The sequence below is a fragment of the Stenella coeruleoalba genome, assembly GCF_951394435.1.
Source record: "Stenella coeruleoalba genome assembly, chromosome: 16".
Classification (NCBI taxonomy): Eukaryota; Metazoa; Chordata; class Mammalia; order Artiodactyla; family Delphinidae; genus Stenella; species Stenella coeruleoalba.
In genome coordinates, this window is record NC_137162.1 from 47,751,472 (window position 1) to 47,771,055 (window position 19,584).

At 54.8% G+C, this 19,584-nt stretch overlaps 2 protein-coding genes across 4 annotated transcripts in view; both read left to right on the top strand.

The window, feature by feature from the left end:
* The window catches only part of ANTXRL (ANTXR like), a gene marked incomplete at both ends in the record, with an annotated part of 41,799 nt that extends 41,576 nt beyond the window's left edge, over positions 1–223 (top strand). Inside the window, one exon of the mRNA XM_079900585.1 lies at positions 97–223. Within this exon, the coding sequence (XP_079756711.1) occupies positions 97–223 (127 nt within the window). The remainder of the gene's footprint in view (positions 1–96) is intronic.
* A 2,937-nt stretch (positions 224–3,160) lies between these two features.
* On the top strand, positions 3,161–19,321 carry LOC307175567 (annexin A8; the record flags this gene model as incomplete). 3 transcript variants are annotated; one of them, XM_079900776.1, is made up of 12 exons in its annotated part: positions 3,161–3,181; positions 7,627–7,717; positions 8,756–8,850; positions 10,182–10,295; positions 12,574–12,664; positions 13,438–13,517; positions 13,959–14,018; positions 14,580–14,673; positions 14,930–15,025; positions 16,974–17,032; positions 18,211–18,333; positions 19,262–19,321. In XM_079900776.1, the coding sequence occupies 12 exons, from the start codon at positions 3,161–3,163 to the stop codon at positions 19,319–19,321; spliced, it is 984 nt and encodes a 327-aa protein (XP_079756902.1). The 3 variants fall into 3 exon arrangements, with proteins under 3 accessions (XP_079756902.1, XP_079756903.1, XP_079756904.1); XM_079900777.1 differs by lacking the exons at positions 12,574–12,664; positions 13,438–13,517; XM_079900778.1 differs by lacking the exons at positions 7,627–7,717; positions 8,756–8,850.
* Positions 19,322–19,584: the final 263 nt, after the last annotated feature.

Consider the following 19,584-nt stretch of genomic DNA (forward strand, 5'->3'; position numbering starts at 1 on the left):
GCCTCCCAACACGGGGATCCAGATGAGACCCAACCCCCTGCCCTGCTGTCTGTTCCGACAGCATCCTCTGCCTTCCTCTCTGCCACTCACCTGCAGCTTACAGGGCTTTGTGGACAGGCTTTGCTCCCCCGGGCCAGGGTTGCAGGCTCAGCACGGCCCGCTCTCAGCTGAGCGCTGGGAACACAGCAGCGCCATTGCTGTTTGTGCCATGAGTGAAATGTGAGGCTGGAGATCTTGAGACCTCCTCCCCGATCAGAAGAGCCTAACATTCCTCACAAGAACTCTAGCTTGGCCTGGCTAGGTACTGAGCACCTCCCAGGCCAGCTTCTGCCAGCCTCATTGTTGTGTGTGGTCCTCAGTCCCCGTCTGAGCGGTGGGAAGGGCAGACCACAAAGATTTCACCCATGAGGACCCCACACCCCAGGGTGTGGCTAGCCAGACCCAGCCCTGCCTGACGCCAGGCCAGTGTTCACTCAGCAGGGCTGAGCAAGCCCCATGGTTTCGGGCACCTTCTTCCTGCCTGACTCTGTGACATCACATGGCTATCCCAGCCAGGTAACGTGGGGGAAGAGGATCACTCTTTGGGGCTGGCGAGATGCCCACGCCCAGCCAGGAGTGAGGAAAGGCCATTCAGGAGGAGGAAGTAGGCACAAGGGCAGGCTATGGACACAAGTGGGTGGGTGAGAGGTTCCAGAATGGACGTGGGGATGACGCAGGACGTCAGAGACCCATAGTGACATGATGTCAGCGGGTGATCCTGGGATGGGGACGTTGAGCCAAGGGCACCCCAAAAGAGCAGGTGCAGACCTTGGGGCTCTCGTCTCTGGGGTAGGAGGTACCCAGGTGAGCCCAAAGGACAGCCTAGCCTCAGAACCACCAACAAAAAGGGGGAAGAATGGAAGCCCAGAGAGGAGTCCTAGGGGACAGTTTGGTTGCAGAAAAGAGATGAAAAAGAATGGCCAGGAGTGCTGGCCATCCTAGAAGCTAAGCCCAGAGTTTCAAAACGAAGGTGAGGTTCCGCCTGCAGGAGCTGGTCAGGGCGGGGCCTGAGAAGAGGGCACAAGTGCTGGAGGGAGCAGGTCACCGAGGGCAGGATTTCTCCTGCGACCTCACTGGGTCGCTGTGCACTGTGGACCCTCAGAGGGCAGGATCCTGTCTGACATTCTCTCTGCACCGAGCTCTGTGGCCTGTCTTGGTCTCACAGTCCAGAGTTTCTCTCTGGGCTCGGCCCAGGGCCACCACACTGCGGTGACCTAGCTAGGGTCATCCTCATAACTGACTTTGGACAGACCCCCTGGAGGATACCCACTCCCCAGACCCTGATCCTCATGGCATGACGTGGGCACGGCCCCCGTGAGCAGCTGAGGTCCCGAGAAAGACTCACCAGTGAGGACGCCTTGGTTCTGGCCCCAAGGGCTCCCAAGGAGGGTGGGGAGTTTGGGGCCCCAAGCAGGCCCTGTCTCAGTCCATGTGACCTGAAGCAGGCTGCAGTCTTCCTCTTATGGTGGCTTCCCACAGCTCTGTGTGATGACCGTCCAGTTCCCACGGCAGCCCTGGGCAGCGGCTGCGCGCCCCGCCCCAGCTGCCTCCCCTCCCCTCCGCATGCGGGCACGGCTCCCTCCCCACCTGCCCAGCCCTCACTTCCAGAAGGAACAGCCTGGGGACTGTGTAGAGAAAGGAGCACTGGAACCAGGGTCAGGAATCCGGAGGGGACAGTTCTTACTGTCCCCTCCGGATTATAAAATATGAAATAAAATATGAAATAAAATTATAAAATATGAAATAAAATTCATATTTTATGGCAAGACAAGAATAATTTAAACATAAACAATTTTCTCTGCCTTTTGGCCTCCCCTCTCCCGCACTGTGCATCCGGCACCAGACCTCCCGTGGGCAGAAACACTTGCTCGGTCATAAAGAGCAACATTCTCCTAGCACAGGCTGGACAATTCCTTAAAAGATAACATTCCTTCTTGATCTTGTAAGGGGTCACATGGCGCTTAGATCTGGATTGCGTAAACTATTAATAACACGTCATTTAATGTACAGCCCTCTGTCTCAAAAGACTTATATAGCTGTGTCTTGACTTCTAACAGGCGGAACAGTTCTCAGAGCCTTCTGAGATGCTCTTCCCTGGTTATAATCCTCAAATTTGGCTCGAATAAAATTTTCCATTGCTTTCTTAGATCAACCAATTAATTTTTCATCAACACCCTGAATGCAAGTCACACCAGCATAGGACTGTTTTTCTCTGGGGCCCTAGGAGCAATGGGGGTTCTGGAAGCCCTGAGGAAGTAACCCCAGGATGGAGGGGTTACCGGGTAGTCGCTGAGACAAGGTCTTTACCCTGAAGGGCAGGTTAAGGGGTGGCATGGGGAGAGTGGTGCTAAGGAATGTTCTAGGCAGGGGCCCCAAGGAGGGCAAACTCCAGAAAGGAAAGAATTAACCTCTTTCCAAGAGGTTCCTGTCTCCCTTGGCAGCCAGCGTGTCCTGCAGGGCCCGTGGCAGAGCGGGCAAGTCCAGGAGGCCTGGTGGATCACGTGGCTTTTTCCCACCAGAAGTGTGATTTATTCCAATTATCTAAACCTTGGAGTTTCCATTTAACTTTTGTGGCAAAGATTAAAGAGGATAGAGTGCACAGAGTGATTAAAGAGGGATCTAGGCATAGAGACGCCCCAACCAGCGGAGGCTGCTATTATTTTATGTCCTTTGCAGAGCTCCCCATTACATTGTTCACTGGGGAGAAGCCGTGCAATAAACAGACTCCTTTTAATAGATCAGGTCTAGCAAAGACCGAATGAAGACCCGTGTTTGCTAAGTGGGGTTTTCACAGGTTGGAGCTCAGCATTCCCAGTCTGTGTAACAGCCACAGCTCAGACATTTGGCGGCGAGCGGTGTGTTTCCACAGGGCATTTGGGCCGGTGCCAGGGTGGGGCCTGAGAGCCACAGGAGGAGCCCAGAGCCTGGGGGCAGCACGGGGTGTGTGCAGGTGTGGTACGGGGTGGGGCCTGGGGCCTGCATGCTGGTGCCACCACACCCACCCCCAAGCCGCCTGCTCTTCTGAGTGCAGCAGGGCCAAGTGTGCAGAGTCTCAGAGTGGAGGGAGGCCTGACCGGTACATCTTCATCTCCCTGACGAAAGGCACGCTGAGGTAAACCAGATGGCCTGGTGGAAAGCCTGGGTAAGTGCAGAGCGAGCGGAGGTGGAGGGTTCCCTCGTGGTGTTGGCCTAGAGAGAGGTCAGCTCGGGCAACCCTCTGTTTCCTGCCAGGGCAGGCACAGGACTGGGCTACCCCCTGGGGAGGAAGACAAGGAGATACTGCCCCGGTCCCAGAGGCATTCATGGTGGCCAGGATGGGAACAGGGGAGATGGGCAGATAAAGAAACCTTGAAATGCACCTGGGGAAGCTGAGGAGCTGGGGGAGCCCAAAGGGAGGGGTCAGGCTGCTGGAAACAAGGGGCAGTCATTGTTGAGTCATATGTCCATGTGTGTGCATGTGCGTGTGTGTGTGTGTGTGTGTGTGTGCGGTGTATGCACATGCGTGTGTTTAGGGAGAATCAGGCAGATGTTTCCTTAAAGAGGGAACAGTATGTGCAAAGGTTCAGAAGACTGGGAAGCTTGGCTTTAAAGAGAAGTAAGCCTGAGGGTCCTGGATGGGAGGGTAGAGGGTCGGGGGAAACGCACCTAAAGAAGCAGGCAGGGCCGGGTGCTGCAGAGCTGTGCGTGGCAGGCTAAGGAGCTTGGGCTCCACCTTGAGAGCAATGTGGAGCCATTGAAGGACCTTGAGCTGGAGAGTCACCTGATTGACTAGGCTGATGTTAGAGGACTCATCAACGTCTTCTCCTCAGGGGATGGGAGGACGACCTGGGCCACAGGGGCCTTCCACATTTGAAATCCATGAGTGAAATTTACAGAGTGACAGATGGCTGAGTGAAGGGGACAGCACATCCTGCCCCCAAGTCTCCCATGTCCAGTGAATGAACAGATTCTCAGGAGTGTTTCATCTGGGTTTGAGTCCGACGCTGTCTCATGCTAAGGAGTTGAAAACACAAAAGGGGGACGAAGATGAGGAGCAGGTGATGTCTCCCGGGCAGACAGCGCTGTGTGCTCCGCACACCTCCCTTCATTTCATCCCCAGGCAGCCCTGGGATATCAGGGCTGCTATTTCCACTTCACAGATGAGGTAACCAAGCCTCAGCCATATCTAGTAACTTGCACAGTCCCACAGCTAGCAGGTGGGGGTCTAGTGTGAACTGGGGTCTCTCTCTGTCCCTGCCCCCAGGCTCTCTGTGAGTCTTAGTGGGTGACCCGGGCTTATCCTAATTCAGGAAATCTCTTTGTCACAAACATCACAACCCAGATTCAGACATGCTGGGCCTGGACAGGTGGGACAGAGAGGAGAGCAGGGGCAAGGTGTGGCAGCCATCTGGCCCCAGCGAAACAGCCAGGAGAGGGCAAGGGCCAGGGAGGCCTCCAGCTTCATCCTGGCTGATGGGGAACGAGGCTTTGAGGAGGCAGACATGGCAGGGAGAGTCCAGTGCTGGGCACTTTCCAAAGTCAGCTGCTGCCCAAGGTGGCCTGACTTTGGGCCTTGCTCCCAGTGGGACGGGGCAAAGGCCCATCGTGGGCCCACCCAGACAGGCAGGCAGAAGCCTCCTTGCAGGGAGGCTGGATGACAACCTGGCAGGATAACAATGACATTCCTTGAGCACCTACTGTGCCCTGGACCTTCCTCTGTCAATATCTCACTTGAGCCTGTACACCTCTGCAGTACAATATAGATGCCAATATCCTTACCCACAGATGAAGAAACGGAGCCACAAGGAGACTAAGACGGTGCCCAAGGTTGCCACACTACGAAGTGTTGGAGTCTGGGTTAGACTCTGAGCAACCTGACGCCAGAGCTCAAACTCTATGGGGTTCGGCCACCCACAAGCCAAGGGCAGCCAAGGGGCGTGAAAGATCAGCTTGAGGGGGGCCCGTCTGTGCCTCTCTTGTGGAGATGAAGTTCTGCCTCCCAAGTTCTCCGGGGCAGCCCTGTGATGGGGGAAGGCAAAGGTGTGGCAGCTCCCCTGAGACCTTCACAGACACGTAACAGAGTCACAAGCCAGGCTGAGTCACCTTTTCAGTGAAAATGTTCCTGTGTGGACTAGCCTGCCCTGTGCAAGACCCGGCAAGGGCCTAGGCAGACCCCTCCTCCAGCATGGAGTGGGGAGTGGGTAGATAGAACCACCCACCAGGGAGGGGTCTGATTTGTCTTTTTTCCCCCTAACACCTTAGCGTGGGAGGTAAGGCTGGGGCTCCCCAATGCAATGAAATCACAACCCCCAGGGCGTTAGTTACAAACATTGCCACTGGAGCCCAACCCCAGACCCGCTGAGTAGGCCACTCCATGGTGACTGGCACACGTGGCCTGGTCAGTCACTGCTGCACAGCCCCCTGAGTGCCAGCCTGGGGTAAGGGATGGGGGAGAGCCCCTCCTGGGCAGCCTCCAGAGCTTAGCACTGAGATCTGACATGACCCCATGCTCACAAACGACCTGCATTCCTGTGGGCAAGGTTTCCTTCAGCGAAGGGTACCGGGAAAACTCCATGTCTGGGAAAGGTTGAGTCATTGAGAGCATGGGGACGGCAGACAGAGCTTAGTTTCTGAGTCAGGCTGTGGGTTAAATCCTGCACCACCATTTACTAGGTGCGTAACCTTGCGCACCTTGCGTAACCAGGCGCTCGAAGCCCAGGCTGTAAAATGGGGCATTCGTAGCTCCCTAGTGTGACTGGCCGAGACAGCAAGAAGAGCATTGCATCTAAAGCACCTAAAGCCTCTAACACACAAGGCCGGGAACGTAGGAGGTGCTCAAATCACTAACAGTAGTCACAGCTGCCCATGACTCCACAAAAAAGGGATGCAATAGATGCATGCATGCAGCTGGCAGCATCTGGGAGCACAAAGGCTCTCTGGATGAAATTTGCACAGGGGATTACTTCTCGTCATTTCTTCTGTGAAACATGGTGCTAAGAAATAAAGTAGGAAAATCTGTCACCAGATATTTGAAATTCAAGCAAAGGATATGGAAAGACTTTTTACTCAAAAGAAATATCCTTACAGATATACCATGGATGGGAAGCTGCTCTGTATTTTCAGGATCTGACCAGGGCCAGGAAGGAAGGAAGAAAGGGAGGAAAAAATGATGGATGTGGTGATTGGATAGGTGGATGGCTGGCTGGCTGACTGGATGGCTGGATGGATGCATGGATGAGTGGATTGGTAGGTGGGTAGGTGGAAGAGTAGATGAGTGGATGAGGGGTGGATAGAAGGAGTAGGGAGGCAGCGTGTTCAGCTCCACTAAGCCTTTCCTTGCTTGATCGCTGTCCTTGTAGCTTTGAGCAGGGTTGTCCCTTCCTGCTGCCTGCCCTCAGATGGCACTGCCTGGGAGAGATGCAGCCTGATTCAGAGCCCACGCCCCAGGATGGGGCGGGGATGGGAGAGGTTTTGTGGCTCTGGCTGGCGCCAGCCTGTTAAAACAAGGGGCCGTTCTGCAGCCATTCTGCACAGGAGACAAGGCAGTCCCACAGAGCCCCAAGGGGAACCAGCAATCCCTCACAGTCAGGCCACTGTCTCTGGGGGTACCCTTCCCTACACAGCTAACGCCTCTGAGTGAATAGCCCCTGGGTCATCTGGCCTCACAGATCTCCTAGGAGATTCCATTGTTGTGCCCTGTCACCGCAATAAAACCATCACTGGACTCTGAAGGATTCTCCCTCTTCAGCAGCCCCCCAAACCCCTGCTGATCTTTTCTCAGGCCAGGCCCCCTACCCCAACTCTATCTCTCCAAATTTTTTGGTTGTTTTTATTTTTTTCCTTAAAGTCCATTGATCGTCACAAAAACCCAGGAAGTGCAAGTAAGGAGAAAACAAATGTCCAACTGAGGATCTAAGGACCCAGAGCTACAGAGGAGACGTGGCACGGGGCTGCTGGGTGTGTAGGAGCGGGTGGGGGTGTGGTCCCCACGGGGAAGCTGGCCGTGGGAGTCTCGGGAGACAGATGAGGCTCCCAACACCGAAGGCTGGAGTCCAGTCTCTAGAGCCTCTTCTTGCTGCCCCACAGTCAGCACAGAGGCTCTGGCAGTGGCCACAGTGCCATCCACCTTTGAGGTCTTTCCCTACACCGTCTGAGCCTTCCAGCCCCAACTCCCCAGGGCTGGCACTGGGGCTGAGAGCTGGGATTACACCTCTTAGGGTGGCCGGGTGGCGCCGACCCAGTCCTCCTCAGGAGGCCCCTCCTTCCAGCCTGAGGGCCGAGCTGGCAGGACAGGCCTCCCCTTGGCCGAGGGGCTAATAGGCACGTGGGTCTTCTGCAGCCCTGACCTGAGAGGACCATATGGCAACCTAGTGCAAAGTGGACAAAGGTGCCCCTTCCTCAGCACGACCTGATGGAAACTAGCATGTCCAGAAGCTGCGGCCTCTCCTGGGCCTCCCCTCACCCTGGATGGATGGGCAGGGCCAGGACGGATGGAGGCTCAGCCGCTGGTCTGCAGGGGTCGAGCTGGTGCTCACCCTGCTGGGCTGGCTGCAAGGGGCGCTGCCTTCCCCACATTCCTGCTTTGAGCAGGCGTGGCTTCTCTTGCAGATTGAACAGAAGGGTGTCTCGGTTAAGAGCAGTCGCCACTTCAACCCAGACCCCGACGCAGAGACCCTCTACAAAGCTATGAAGGGGATCGGTGAGTGGCCTTGACCCAGAAGCCCGTGACTCTCTGGGGCTCTGCCCACTCTGCTCAAGACCCCTCTGCTCACAGCCCTGGGAATGAGCGTCTCCCCATAATCCTCTGGCACCCAGAGAATCACACAGGGCCCACCTTCTCCAGAACAGGTCTACACAGACTCCCAAGACTGGAGAGGGGGGAGGGCAGTTGTGAGTAATGGGGGTGGGGAGGGGGAGGCCATCTGCTGTGTGTTCCTGCGAGTCCTTGTGCAAGAGACCTCCCCCCATTCAGTCTGCGCTTTCTCCCTCATAAAACGGCCCCGAGAGCTCTGAACCCTGCGTGTCACTGAATTTCGGATGGGACTATGTTGGGAGCTGTGCAGAGCTGACCGTCCTGTCTCCAGCGCCTGCTTTCCTGTGAGCAGGAAAGGGCTGGCCGGAGGCCGGCTGGGGTTTGGATAACCCGGCCCAGACAGCCCTCGTGCTGTCACGCAGGCAGGATTTACCCTCTAACCGGCTCTGACTGGTGAATTGGGGCATTAACAAAAACTGCCGTTCCCAGACAAGCTGAGAAATCATGTTCCGTCTTCTGCTCCCTGTGGAATCTTTATTATTATCTCCACTTCCCAAAGAAAAATGTGGACGCTTGGGGAGGTGAGGCTTCTACTCACCCAGCTGCTGGGCCAGGACTCAGATCCAGTTTTCTGGACCCTCTGTCCCCATCCTCCCCCATGGCCACCAGCACAAGGGAGGTCAGGGCAGGAGGTCCCACTGCCTGAGCTCCGGAGTTTCCAGCTGATGTCCAGAGCAGATCAGATAACCAGAGGGGCCTCAGATTCTATCGCTGTGAGGCTGGGCCTGGCTGCACCCCAACCTTGTGTGGACGGGGGGGACAGATGGATTTTCTGTCTTGTCTACACCACGAAAATCATCAGGTTTGGGAGTTTCCAGGTGGTGCGTCCCCACTGGTTGGCCACCAAGCAGCTGCCTTCCCTCCTCCCCAGCCCTCATCAGTCCCCCAGGGGCAATGAGGGTGCTCATACCGTGCCCCCTGCAGGGACCAACGAGCAGGCCATCATCGATGTGCTCACACAGAGAAGCAACGCACAGAGGCAGCAGATCGCCAAGTCCTTCATGGCTCAGTTTGGCAAGGTAAAGGGGGGCTCTTGTGGTCGGGGGGCTGTAGGGACCACTGCTGCCAGAGACAGCCTTGCAGGCAGGGCCTTGCTGGATGAGGTCCAGCTGGTCTAGAGCCCAGCCCACTGGCAACATGGGGCATTTGGGACATACGCTAAAAACATGATGCATTGTTTCTCTGAAAATCAGATTTAACTCTGAAAACTTACTGATGGCTCCCCACAGCCCTGCTTGGTCCAGCCTTCTGATGTCTGGCCCCAACCTCCTTTCCCAACTTCTCTCTCACTTGCTCCTTTACAATTGCTCCACGGCCCCATCCCTGAGCTGTTTCCCTGCCTCTATGCTTTCCTTGTCCTATTCCCCAAGACTGGAAGGCCCTTCTCTTTCCCACACGCCAGAGATGCAGGCCGGACTCTGCTCTGTGCTGTGCCGCAGGACTGTCTCCTCGTGTTGGAGCTGCTCTTCCCGTGCCCCTTCCCTCCTGCCACAGGCGAAATCCAAGGGCAGGGAGCACGCCGCCTGGACCCTTTGTCCCTCCTCCCGCCGCCCCCAGGACAGAGCGAGGCATCGGCATCCTAGCTAAACACAGGAATAAATGCACACAGAGCCGTGGTGGCCGGAAGCCTCCATTAGCACACATTGGCAATGTGGACACATGACCCAGGAAGATGAATGATGAAGCCCAAACACTCCATGGGAGAACCCAATGTGCTCTCCTAAAAAATAATTTCTCTCTCTTAACCTTCACAACGATGCATTATTCTCTGCATTCGACGTCAGAGGAAACTCATGTTCTGAGAGGTGGAGGATGTTGTCCAGGATCCCAGAGCCTATAAGCAACAAGGTTGGGATTTAAATCCAGGTCTGACAAGGCCCTTGGTCCTTCGCTGTGCTGTGAGGGGAGATCAGCTGGGTGTGGCCTTGTGGTTTCTTGCGAATATAAGTGCCCTTAGACGGAGACACACGTGAGATAGAGTCCTTAATTCATTTCACTCATTCATTGAGTGTCTATGGGCTAAGTGACAGGGACTTGATGAGCTTAATGACAGACTTGTATTTCGGGCTCATGGTGTGCCTGGCGCTGCGCTGAGAGGGATTTCGACATCTCTCCACCAATCGCCTAAGCAATGGTATGAAGCAGGAGCACCAAGGTCTCTATTTCACAGAAGAGGGTAAGGATGCTTAGAGAGGCTGAGTTGCTGGCCCAAGAAGCCCCAGCCAGCACCAGCGTGTGGCAGAGCCCACGTGGAAATCCAGCCAGAGCCCCTGGGCCCAGCCAGCACCCGCTGCCTGCACTCCAGGGGACACAGCGCACAGAGCACCACCCTTCCCTGCTCCTGCCTTAGGATCTCATCGAGACGCTGAAGTCGGAGCTGAGCGCCGAGTTCGAGAGGCTCATCATAGCCCTCATGTACCCTCCATACAGATATGAAGCCAAGGAGCTGTACGACGCCATGAAGGTAACCAAGCAAGTGGGGGGCGGGGGCAGAAACACTTACAAGGACTGGGTGGGGGAACGATGCCCGGGACTGCCTTCCCCAGAAAGCCTGGCACAGGGAGCTCTGAGCTCCCCTTGAGCCACTGTTTGGAACGAGCCCAGCGAGCTTGCAGCCTGCTGCTCGTGAAATCATACAACATGTTTCGGGACTTGGTAGAGCGTAGGTTCTTCCTTCTCAGCACGGAAAGAATTCAGTGAGTGGCAAAGTGATAGATAAGAAGTGATTTATTAGAATAGGACGCTTGTGGGGCTTACAAGTAGGTGGGCAAGAAGGTGCCACCCCAAGAACTTAGTGGGCTACAAGTTTTTTTGTTTGTTTTTTGTTTGTTTTTTGTTTTTATTTATTTTTGGCTGCATTGGGTCTTCGTTGCTGCACATGGGCTTTCTCTAGTTGCGGCGAGCGGGGGCTACTCTTCGTTGTGGTGCACGGGCTTCTCATTGCGGTGGCTTCTCTTGCTGCGGAGCACGGGCTCCAGGCACGTGGGCTTCATTAGTTGTGGCACGCAGGCTCAGTAGGTGTGGCTCACGGGCTTAGTTGCTCCGCAGCGTGTGGGATCTTCCCGGACCAGGGCTCGAACCCACGTCCCCTGCACTGGCAGGCAGACTCTTAACCCACTGCGCCACCAGGGAAGCCCTACTGAAAGGAAGAGTGGGGAGGGGGAGAAGACCACCTTCTTCCTCGTTCTTGAGTAGACTTCACGCTTCTATCATCAGTTCCCTCCTCCATGTCGGGCAGGGGAGTTTTCTTGTCCCTTGTTTCTTGTTTCACGGTCAAACCGGGACTGTCGTGGTGCAATGCAAATGAGCAAAAAGGATGTGACGTATACTAAAATATGGTAAATCATCTCAGGTTTCAGTGTAATGTCACCTCTTCCTTATATTTTTGTTTTTAGTGTGCACAGAGGAGCATGTTCTAGGAATCATTAACTTACTGAGTTCACTGGGCAGGATGTGGGTCTCGTTCCACCATTGTTTTATTGTTTGGGGGCCATGCTTCTGTTGCACGGTTTTGTTGCTAAGCAAGCCTGCTTGGTTTTGTGGCTAAGCAAACCTGGTTTCTTGAGTGATCATTAACTTACAGGGGTTTCCCATACTTTTTTTCTCTACTGACAATGCCCTAGTGGGATTAACTATTTAATCACCTTCTTTGTCCCTTTACTCTGTCCCTATCACTCAGACTGCCACCAAACACAGACTGGCCCCCGCCATCATCTGGCCTTGATGGAGCCAAAATTCGTCCTTCTTAGGACATTGCTAGACCAGGTGTGCAGGAATTAGGAGCCAGCCTCTGCTGTCTCGTGCCTGGTCCCCCAATTTCCCGTTACTTCCCACTGCTCCTTTTGCATTCAAAGATGATTAAGAAGAAGTCAGGACCAAGTAATAATAATCATCTCCATTGAAAGGGCACTTATAGGGCTTCCCTGGTGGCGCAGTGGTTGAGAGTCCACCTGCCGATGCAGGGGACACGGGTTCATGCCCCGGTCCGGGAGGATCCCACATGCCGCGGAGCAGCTAGGCCTGTGAGCCATGGCCTCTGAGCCTGCGCGTCTGGAGCCTGTGCTCTGCAACAGGAGAGGCCACAACAGTGAGAGGCCCGCATACCGCAAAAAAAAAAAAAAAAAAAAAAGGGCACTTATAACTAATACCAACCTGCTGTATAAAAAAAAATAATTTAATTTAATTTAAAAAAAGAAAGAAAGAAAGGGTACTTACTCCAAAAAAAAAAAAAAATTGAAAAGGGACTTCCTTGGTGGTCCAGTGGTTAAGACTCCATGCTCCCAATTCAGGGGGCACGGGTTCGATCCCTGGTTGGGGAACTAAGATCCCACATGCTGCACAGTGCAGGAAAGAAAAGAAAAATTGAAAGGGCACTTACTGTGTGGACATGCCAGGCATTTTACATCTATTATCTCCACCTTCGGGGTGGGGGTGGCTTATCCCTGTATCCTGATGAGGACCCTCAGGCTCAGGGAGGTGGAGTGACCTGTTTGGGACGACCCAGCTATAGAGGGCTGAGCTGAGACACAGCTCTCCCATCACATCACTTGCCCACAAGTATCCACCACTGGAGACAAATGCACGTGATCTCCCCCAGTAACATCCTCCAGCAGAGGTCCCCCAGCAGAGCGCTAACTGGTTCGTCCTAGGACTCTTCCTTTTGCCTCTTGACAAAAGAGAGTGCGGACAGAGCAGGAGGGTGTGGACAGAGCTCTCCAGCAGGCAGAGGTTTTTATCCACAGGGCTTAGGAACCAGAGAGGGCGTCATCATCGAAATCCTGGCTTCTCGGACCAAGAACGAGCTGCAGGAGATAATGAAGGCATATGAGGAGGGTAAGGGGCCTGCTAAGAGGGAGGATGTGGCCCTGAGTTAAAGGCTAGCTTGGGAATGACCATGAGCTTTGGCAGCCTAGCGGCAAATAAGAGACAAGCCGTGTACTGGGCCACATTGGAAAGGATTCTTTCTGGGCTTTTCCACACACAGACGCTGAGCACCTTCTGTGTGCCAAATCCCGTGCCTGACAGTGAGATTGGATATGAGTCGGGATCCGTCTCTGAGCTCCCTAAGCGCATGGGCTGCTGCGGGGGAGGGCATGCACCCATTAAGTTCTCTGCCCCTTGACAGTGTGGCAGCACTGCGGGCCGCTGGCTGTGTCAGCTGTGGGCGGGGCTGACACCTTCCTGGCCAGGCACAGGCTGACCCTGGGGACCATGCAGGGCCCCGTTGCAGTGGCGGGTGTGGAGCCCTAGCCAGCTCTCGTGGGCTGCGAGGCAAAGCCCATGCTCCACAATGTCTGCCTGGTGGGGAGTCCACCGGAAGTTCCTGGATTTGCCGAACCACGTGATGAAATAAGGCTCAATCAGCAGCCCCTGGCTCTCTGGCCTGGCCCATCTTTGTGCTTCGAGCTTGGCTGGCAACCCATGTTGCTTCCTAGGTCTGAACAACCACCAGCAGGGAGCCTCTGCCACTCAGACACCTGGACAGAGCAAACTCTCCCTGTGCCAAGGACTCATCTCTCCTGGAAGGCTTTAGTCAGGAAAAGGGTGAGAAATGGGGCGAGGAGGAGGGAAGCAGGTCTGAGCCTCATGGTCCTGATCCCCTGCAGACTATTGGTCCAGCCTGGAGGAAGACATCCAAGCAGACACCAGCGGCTACCTGGAGAGGATCCTGGTGTGCCTCCTGCAGGTATCACAGCCCAGGCTCCTGGGAGCCCCTTGTCTGGGGGATCCCCACCGATCCCCCCTCAGAGAGTGGCTCTTGGGCAAAGCTGCTGGGGTGGGGTGGGGGGCAAGGGTGTGGTACAGCCACTGGGGCCTGGGCTCACTGGGTACATCCCAGCGGGCTCGGAGTGTCCTCATGGCAGAGCCCCTGCACCTCTCCAGAAAGTAGGAGAGGGCCCGTCACTGAGCAGGTCCCTCCCACCAGGCCCCATGGCAGGCACGCGGCTCACTTTTGCTCACTGAGTCCCGCAGCTCCTTACGGGACATTCCTTATGACTCTCCCTTTACGGATGAGAGGCCAAGGCCTGGAGAGAATAACTGCCTGCCTTCCTACCTGGCTGTCCCCTCTGTCCCGGCTGCTCTGCTCAGCCAGCCTGCCTTACAGAGTCGCCTCTTCTGTTCCTAGGGCAGCAGAGATGACTTGTGTGGCTTCGTGGACCCAGGACTGGCCCTGCAAGATGCACAGGTAAGGCTACCCCTCAGCAGCTCTGCCCTGCGGGCCACCCTGAACCCCACCCTCTGCCATCTAGACTCCAGGGTGCTGAAGCCTAAAAGCCTCACCCAGCCCCTCTGCCCACGGGGGTTTTCTCTGATGCTAGGCTGGGCCCTGGCTCAGCTCTCTGCGGGCCTTTACCCTCTGGTGTCTGCAAAGGGAAGTGAGGGTGGAGGGGAGGAAGGAGATTGATTTGGGTGGGGTTCACTGAAGCTCTGCCTGGGCAGGAACAGCCTATGAACCCAGGGATGCTGGGCCTCTGAGGCCCAGATGTGTGCATTGAGCTCTCTATAGGTCTGCCTGCTGGCAGAGCTCTTGAAGGCGCCCAGAGGCAGAGCAAAGCCCCGGAGGGGAGGCGGGGCAGTTCCTAGAGCAGCCCGGTATCGAGAAGAGAATTTAACCACGGGGATAGCAGGCTCCCAGTCAAAAAGATGATCGAGCAGAGGAGAATGCCAACCTGGCAGGGTGGATGGGGGGCTGTTTTTCACCCCCCTTGCTCGCCTTCACTGGTTGTCGTGGGTGTCCCAATGCCAGGATCTCTACGCAGCGGGTGAGAAGATTTGTGGGACTGATGAGATGAAATTCATCACCATCCTGTGCACGCGCAGTGCCACACACCTGATGAGAGGTACCGGGGAGGTAGGGAGGTCCTGGGGGACAGGGAGGCACCCTGGCTCTAGGTCCTCTCCCTTCACACTGAATACCCAGTGCGTGGCCTTGTCAAATCATGGAGCTGGGGAAAGAGCCAAGGAGCCCTGGACCCTTTCCCCAGCAGCCAAGTGGAAGTCAGGGGTGGTGCACTGACGTGCAGTCTCCTATTTGAGATGCTGGGGGGCGTCACGCTGAGATGTGCGTGTCCCCTGAGAGAAGGCGTCTCTCCACAGTGTTTGAGGACTATGAGAAAATGGCCAGCAAGAGCATTGAGGACAGCATCAAGAGTGAGACCCACGGCTCACTGGAGGAGGCCATGCTCACAGTGGGTGAGAGACGGAGCTCCACGCTCGGGCTCACGTGTGTCCGCTGGCCCTGGGGCTCAGAAGTGGGGCAGCACCAAAGGGCGAAGGGCCCAGGGTGCAACAGCAAGTGCTGGGTCCCTATGTTCACCTTCAAAGCCAACCTCCACACCAGCCGCCACTCTCAGCATGTACCCTTCACCCAGGACACTGGAGCTACTAGGGGAGGCCCTCGTGTCCTCAGTGTGCCAGAGATTGTTCTCTGTGCTGCCCACAGAGTGCCCAGTGCCATATGAGTGTGTCATCACATATGTGCGTGTGCATGAGTGTGTGCGCGTGAGTGTGTGCATGTGAGTGTGTGCACGTGTTGCATGAGTGTGTGTGCTTGCATATGTGTGCGAGTGAGACTGTATGCGTGTGTGCGGGCGCAAGTGGGTGTGTGTGAGTGTGTGCGTGCGTGAGTGTGCGTGCATGTGCACGTCTAAGTGTGTGAGTGTGTGCGTGCAAGAGTGTGTGCACGTGTGTGTACGTGCGAAAGTGTGCACATGAGTGTGTGTGCGAGAGTTGTGCGTGTGAGTGTGTGTGCGTGTGTGTGTGTGCACACGTGCAGGATTGTGCGGGGCCCAGGGCCTGTGCTCACCCACAGCAGCCGCACAAGGAACATTCTGGCTCTGACTGAAGCCCTGAAGTCACCCAGCTGGACTTTAGCCGGGGGTTTGGTCCCTGCCGCAGTTGCTGATTGAAGAAATGATGATGTGTATTTGGAATCCAAACTGAGTGATCGGTGGTCTGACACTAGGGGAACACTGAGAACCTTCCACGAAACATGAGGTCAGATTCATGTAGGAGGACAGGTTGCAGAGCACATCCTGGGGTCCAGAGCCAAAGTTGACAGGGAGCGGAGTCATTGCAGAGTGAAGAACTGAGGCCCAGGGCAGAGGGACTTCCCTCCTCCCTCCCATGATGGAGCCAAGGTCACCTCCACACCAGGCTGTGCCCATTGTGTGCCGAGCAGCCAGGGGAGCTGCACAGTGTGTCCTGGTCCACGGGGGTAAACTGGGGCATCTGACTCTCCCAGCTGCCTTTGACTGCTGTGATAAATCCAATCTATGTCGGAGCATCTATGCATGCCTCCTGCTCCAGTCTCAGCTTCCAAAGGCAGCCCCTGGATCCGATTTAAACAACTCCTGAATAAAATCTACAGGCAGGGAAAAGCAAGGCTATGCCGGGCCCTGGTGTGCTGGGCACTTCCTGTTTGTTTATCCTTGAAGACTCATCACACTTCACACGTGAGGATGGTGCAAGGCAGGGAGATCAAGTCACTAGGCACCTGGTACCATCAAGCAGGGTTCAAACTCATGCCTACCTCCCTCAAAGCCCTCGCTCTTTCTGCCACCTTGGATTAAAACACCAACCTCCCCACCCAGACACCAAGTCTCTGAAACAGCATCCCTGAAAGCGAGGATAGGGCCAGATGCCCCGGGTGCTTTCTCGCTCTGGGTCCAAAACCCATCTGTCACAGGAGAATTCAACCTGCAGGGGCCCTCTGAGAGGTGACATGTAAAGCAGGCACTCAGAGGCCAGTGGTCACCACAACGGTGGCTCCTCCATGGAGCTGTGTGGCTAGGTTCTTGGTGAAGCTGTGTCTGGAATGTAAGAGCCCAGGGACTCCCTTGGTGGAGCTGTGCTCTGATGAGCCAGACCAGCCCTGTGGGTCCCAGTGCGTTTCACACCTCGCCCTTTTGTCTGCCTACTCTCGGCCTTTGCACCTGTGCCCAGTGCCCTGGGCTTCCTTCCCTGCCCCACCCCTCCTGACACAGAGCCTCTCATTTTCGGACTAGGCAGAGCACAGATAAATAGGCCAAGACTTGCACAACACTAACCCTTAAGACCCAAAGCAAGACATAACTAAATAAACATGTATACAATGTCGCCTACAACCTCTGGTTGCTAACAGAACTTTCCTGTTTGCCAGTGAAATGCACCCGGAACCTCCACAGCTACTTTGCAGAGCGCCTCTACTATGCCATGAAGGTAACTGTTCTGTCTTCTGTGCGCCTGACCTTCAGTCCTACACGCCACAACTGCAAAGCCAAGGAGCTCAGAGCCACCACCCAAGTCTTCGACACTTGGGTCTCCTCTCATCCCAGCCTCCTTGTGGACCAGAATGGTTTTAGTTCTCAAAGGGCAAACCAAGCTAGGGAAGGGAAGCCACAGCTCCTGAAGGCTGAATTTGAGTAGGTGCATTCAACAGGTGTTCATGGTACTGAACTCTCACCACAATCCTGTGAAACTTATGTAGTAACCTGCCCTCCCAGAGGGCGTGAAACCAAGGCTTGTGGTCAAGGTCACACAGCTAGGAGGTGGCAAAGTGTTGATTTGAGTCCAAGCCAGTGCAATTGTCTTTTTTATTCATGATTTTATTTATGCATCATTGCCCACGTGGCCTCCTTGACAAAGCACAGGTCAGGATTGCCAGGAGGTCAAGGCATCCTTTGAACGGGCATGTTTAAGAGGGAGATTGCCACACACAGCAGTTCAACAACCCTGCGTGTGCCAGGGTGCCCATCTGGGGTTGCCTGTTGTCCAAAAGGTGGCACTGGCCACTCAGATGTTCAAGACATTCCTATCAGGGGAGGCTCTGGTATCTGGAACCACAGTGGAAGATAGATAGTGAAAATAATTCCTGGAGATTAAAGTCAGCCCACCTTCTCTGATTGATGGTTGCTAACATCACCTGAAGCAAGAACCCCAAGCTCTCTGGCTACATCTGGCCAGGAAATGAGAGAGGGCATGGGATTCGCTTGGTCACATGGCTCCCTCTGACATGAGAGTGATCAAGGATGAAAGTGAGTAGGAGGGTCCTGCACGTGAATTGGCCAGTGAAGCTGATTTCATGATGTGGCTACCCTAGGAAGAGGCCTTATTCCTGGAGCAGTCTAGAATCTGATGTAGCAAATCAAACACACACTGCCATCTGGGGCGTTTGGCGTCTAATAAGAGACAAACGAGCAGTGAGTGAGAAGAGATCAAGGGATCCCTCAGCGCATCCCTCAGCGCATCCCTCTCAGTGCTTCACTGCTAGAGCGGAGGCTCATTCCTGTACCTCCATCCCCTACGAAAGCCCCCTGAACCCAGCATAGATCTGTCCATTATCACAGAGATGGACCAGGAAGGCAAGAAGTGATGGTTGACTGCTGTGTCTTATCCAGGGAGCTGGAACTCACGATGGGACCCTGATAAGAATCATCGTTTCGAGGAGTGAGATCGACTTAAATCTCATCAAGTGTCGGTTCAAGGAGATGTACGGCAAGACCCTCAGCAGCATGATCGTGGTGAGCCATGAGTTCCCATGTCTAACAGCAGTTTTAAACAGAGACCTTACCGGGGAACCTGAGTGCTGTGACCAATGTCACGAGTCACACGTGTCCGTCCCTCCTCAGTGGGTATCACACGCTTGCATTCATTGCTGTGTGCTAGGTACAGGGGTCAGCAAGGAGGTCGGTGTCGCTAGTGGAGGCCCCTGTACGTTTCATCCAGAAAGTTAGCTTTGCATTTGAGTTACGGTTGCCCCTTTGAAAATGACACACCGAATCCTTGCAGAAGGATATCGGAAGAGTCAGTGAGAGTAAATAGTTTAGTAGGAGTCGAGGTGTAGCATTCAAATACAGATACAGGTAGTCCTGACAGCAAAAATTGAAGGACATAAATCATATGAGCTCCAGTGGGCTGCCTAACCTGATTCCAATTAGTGACCGTTCTAGAGCTGAGAAAACACAGTGATTATCACACTGCTATGACTTCAAGAGAAATAGCTCTTCTAGCCATTAACACCAAATGAGGCCTTGACGGCTTCAATAACAGAAGTCAAGTCATGAGAAATATATCCCTAAGTCTTCACTGGCTATTAAGTCAAGCCTCTAGTTACTCTACAAGTGTCCGTTGTTCACTACACTTTCCAAGACACACATAGCTTACGATATGCTAAAAAGACACTTCTGCTTTAAGATGTTTCAGAATGGGGCGGTAGGTGGTAGGGGATTGGGGGTGGCAATAGAAACAGCCTGAAATGGAAAACAAAGAAAGACGGGTGACGGTGAGGGGCCTGTGGCATAGGAACCTGTAGAGGGATGTGCCGGGTCTCCCCCAGAGAAGCACAACTCCTAGTAATAAGAGCAGCTGCTCCTGATGGAGGTGACTCCAAGTCAAACCAATGTCACAAACCAACCCCCCTTCTAATTCTCACGTCCCTCCTGTCCTCAGGAAGACACAAGCAGCGACTACAAGAATGCCCTGCTGAACCTGGTGGGCAGTGACCCCTGAAGGCTCAGAAGGACAAGAGCAAAGGCCAGGAAGGTGGAGCCACTGGGTCCTGCTTGCTCAACCTTGGCCATGGGTGGGGATGGGGGTTGGGGGACCACAGCACAGCTTTCAATCCTCTATCTCCCAGCTTCCAATGCTTTCCAGCCAGTTTCCCTGACCCAGAAGTAAGGATCAGCCTGGGGCTCCTACTTCCACTGTCTTCCCAAGTCATTTTCAGGTGTGAGCACATCGCCAACCTTAGCATATATCTGATCTGACAAATA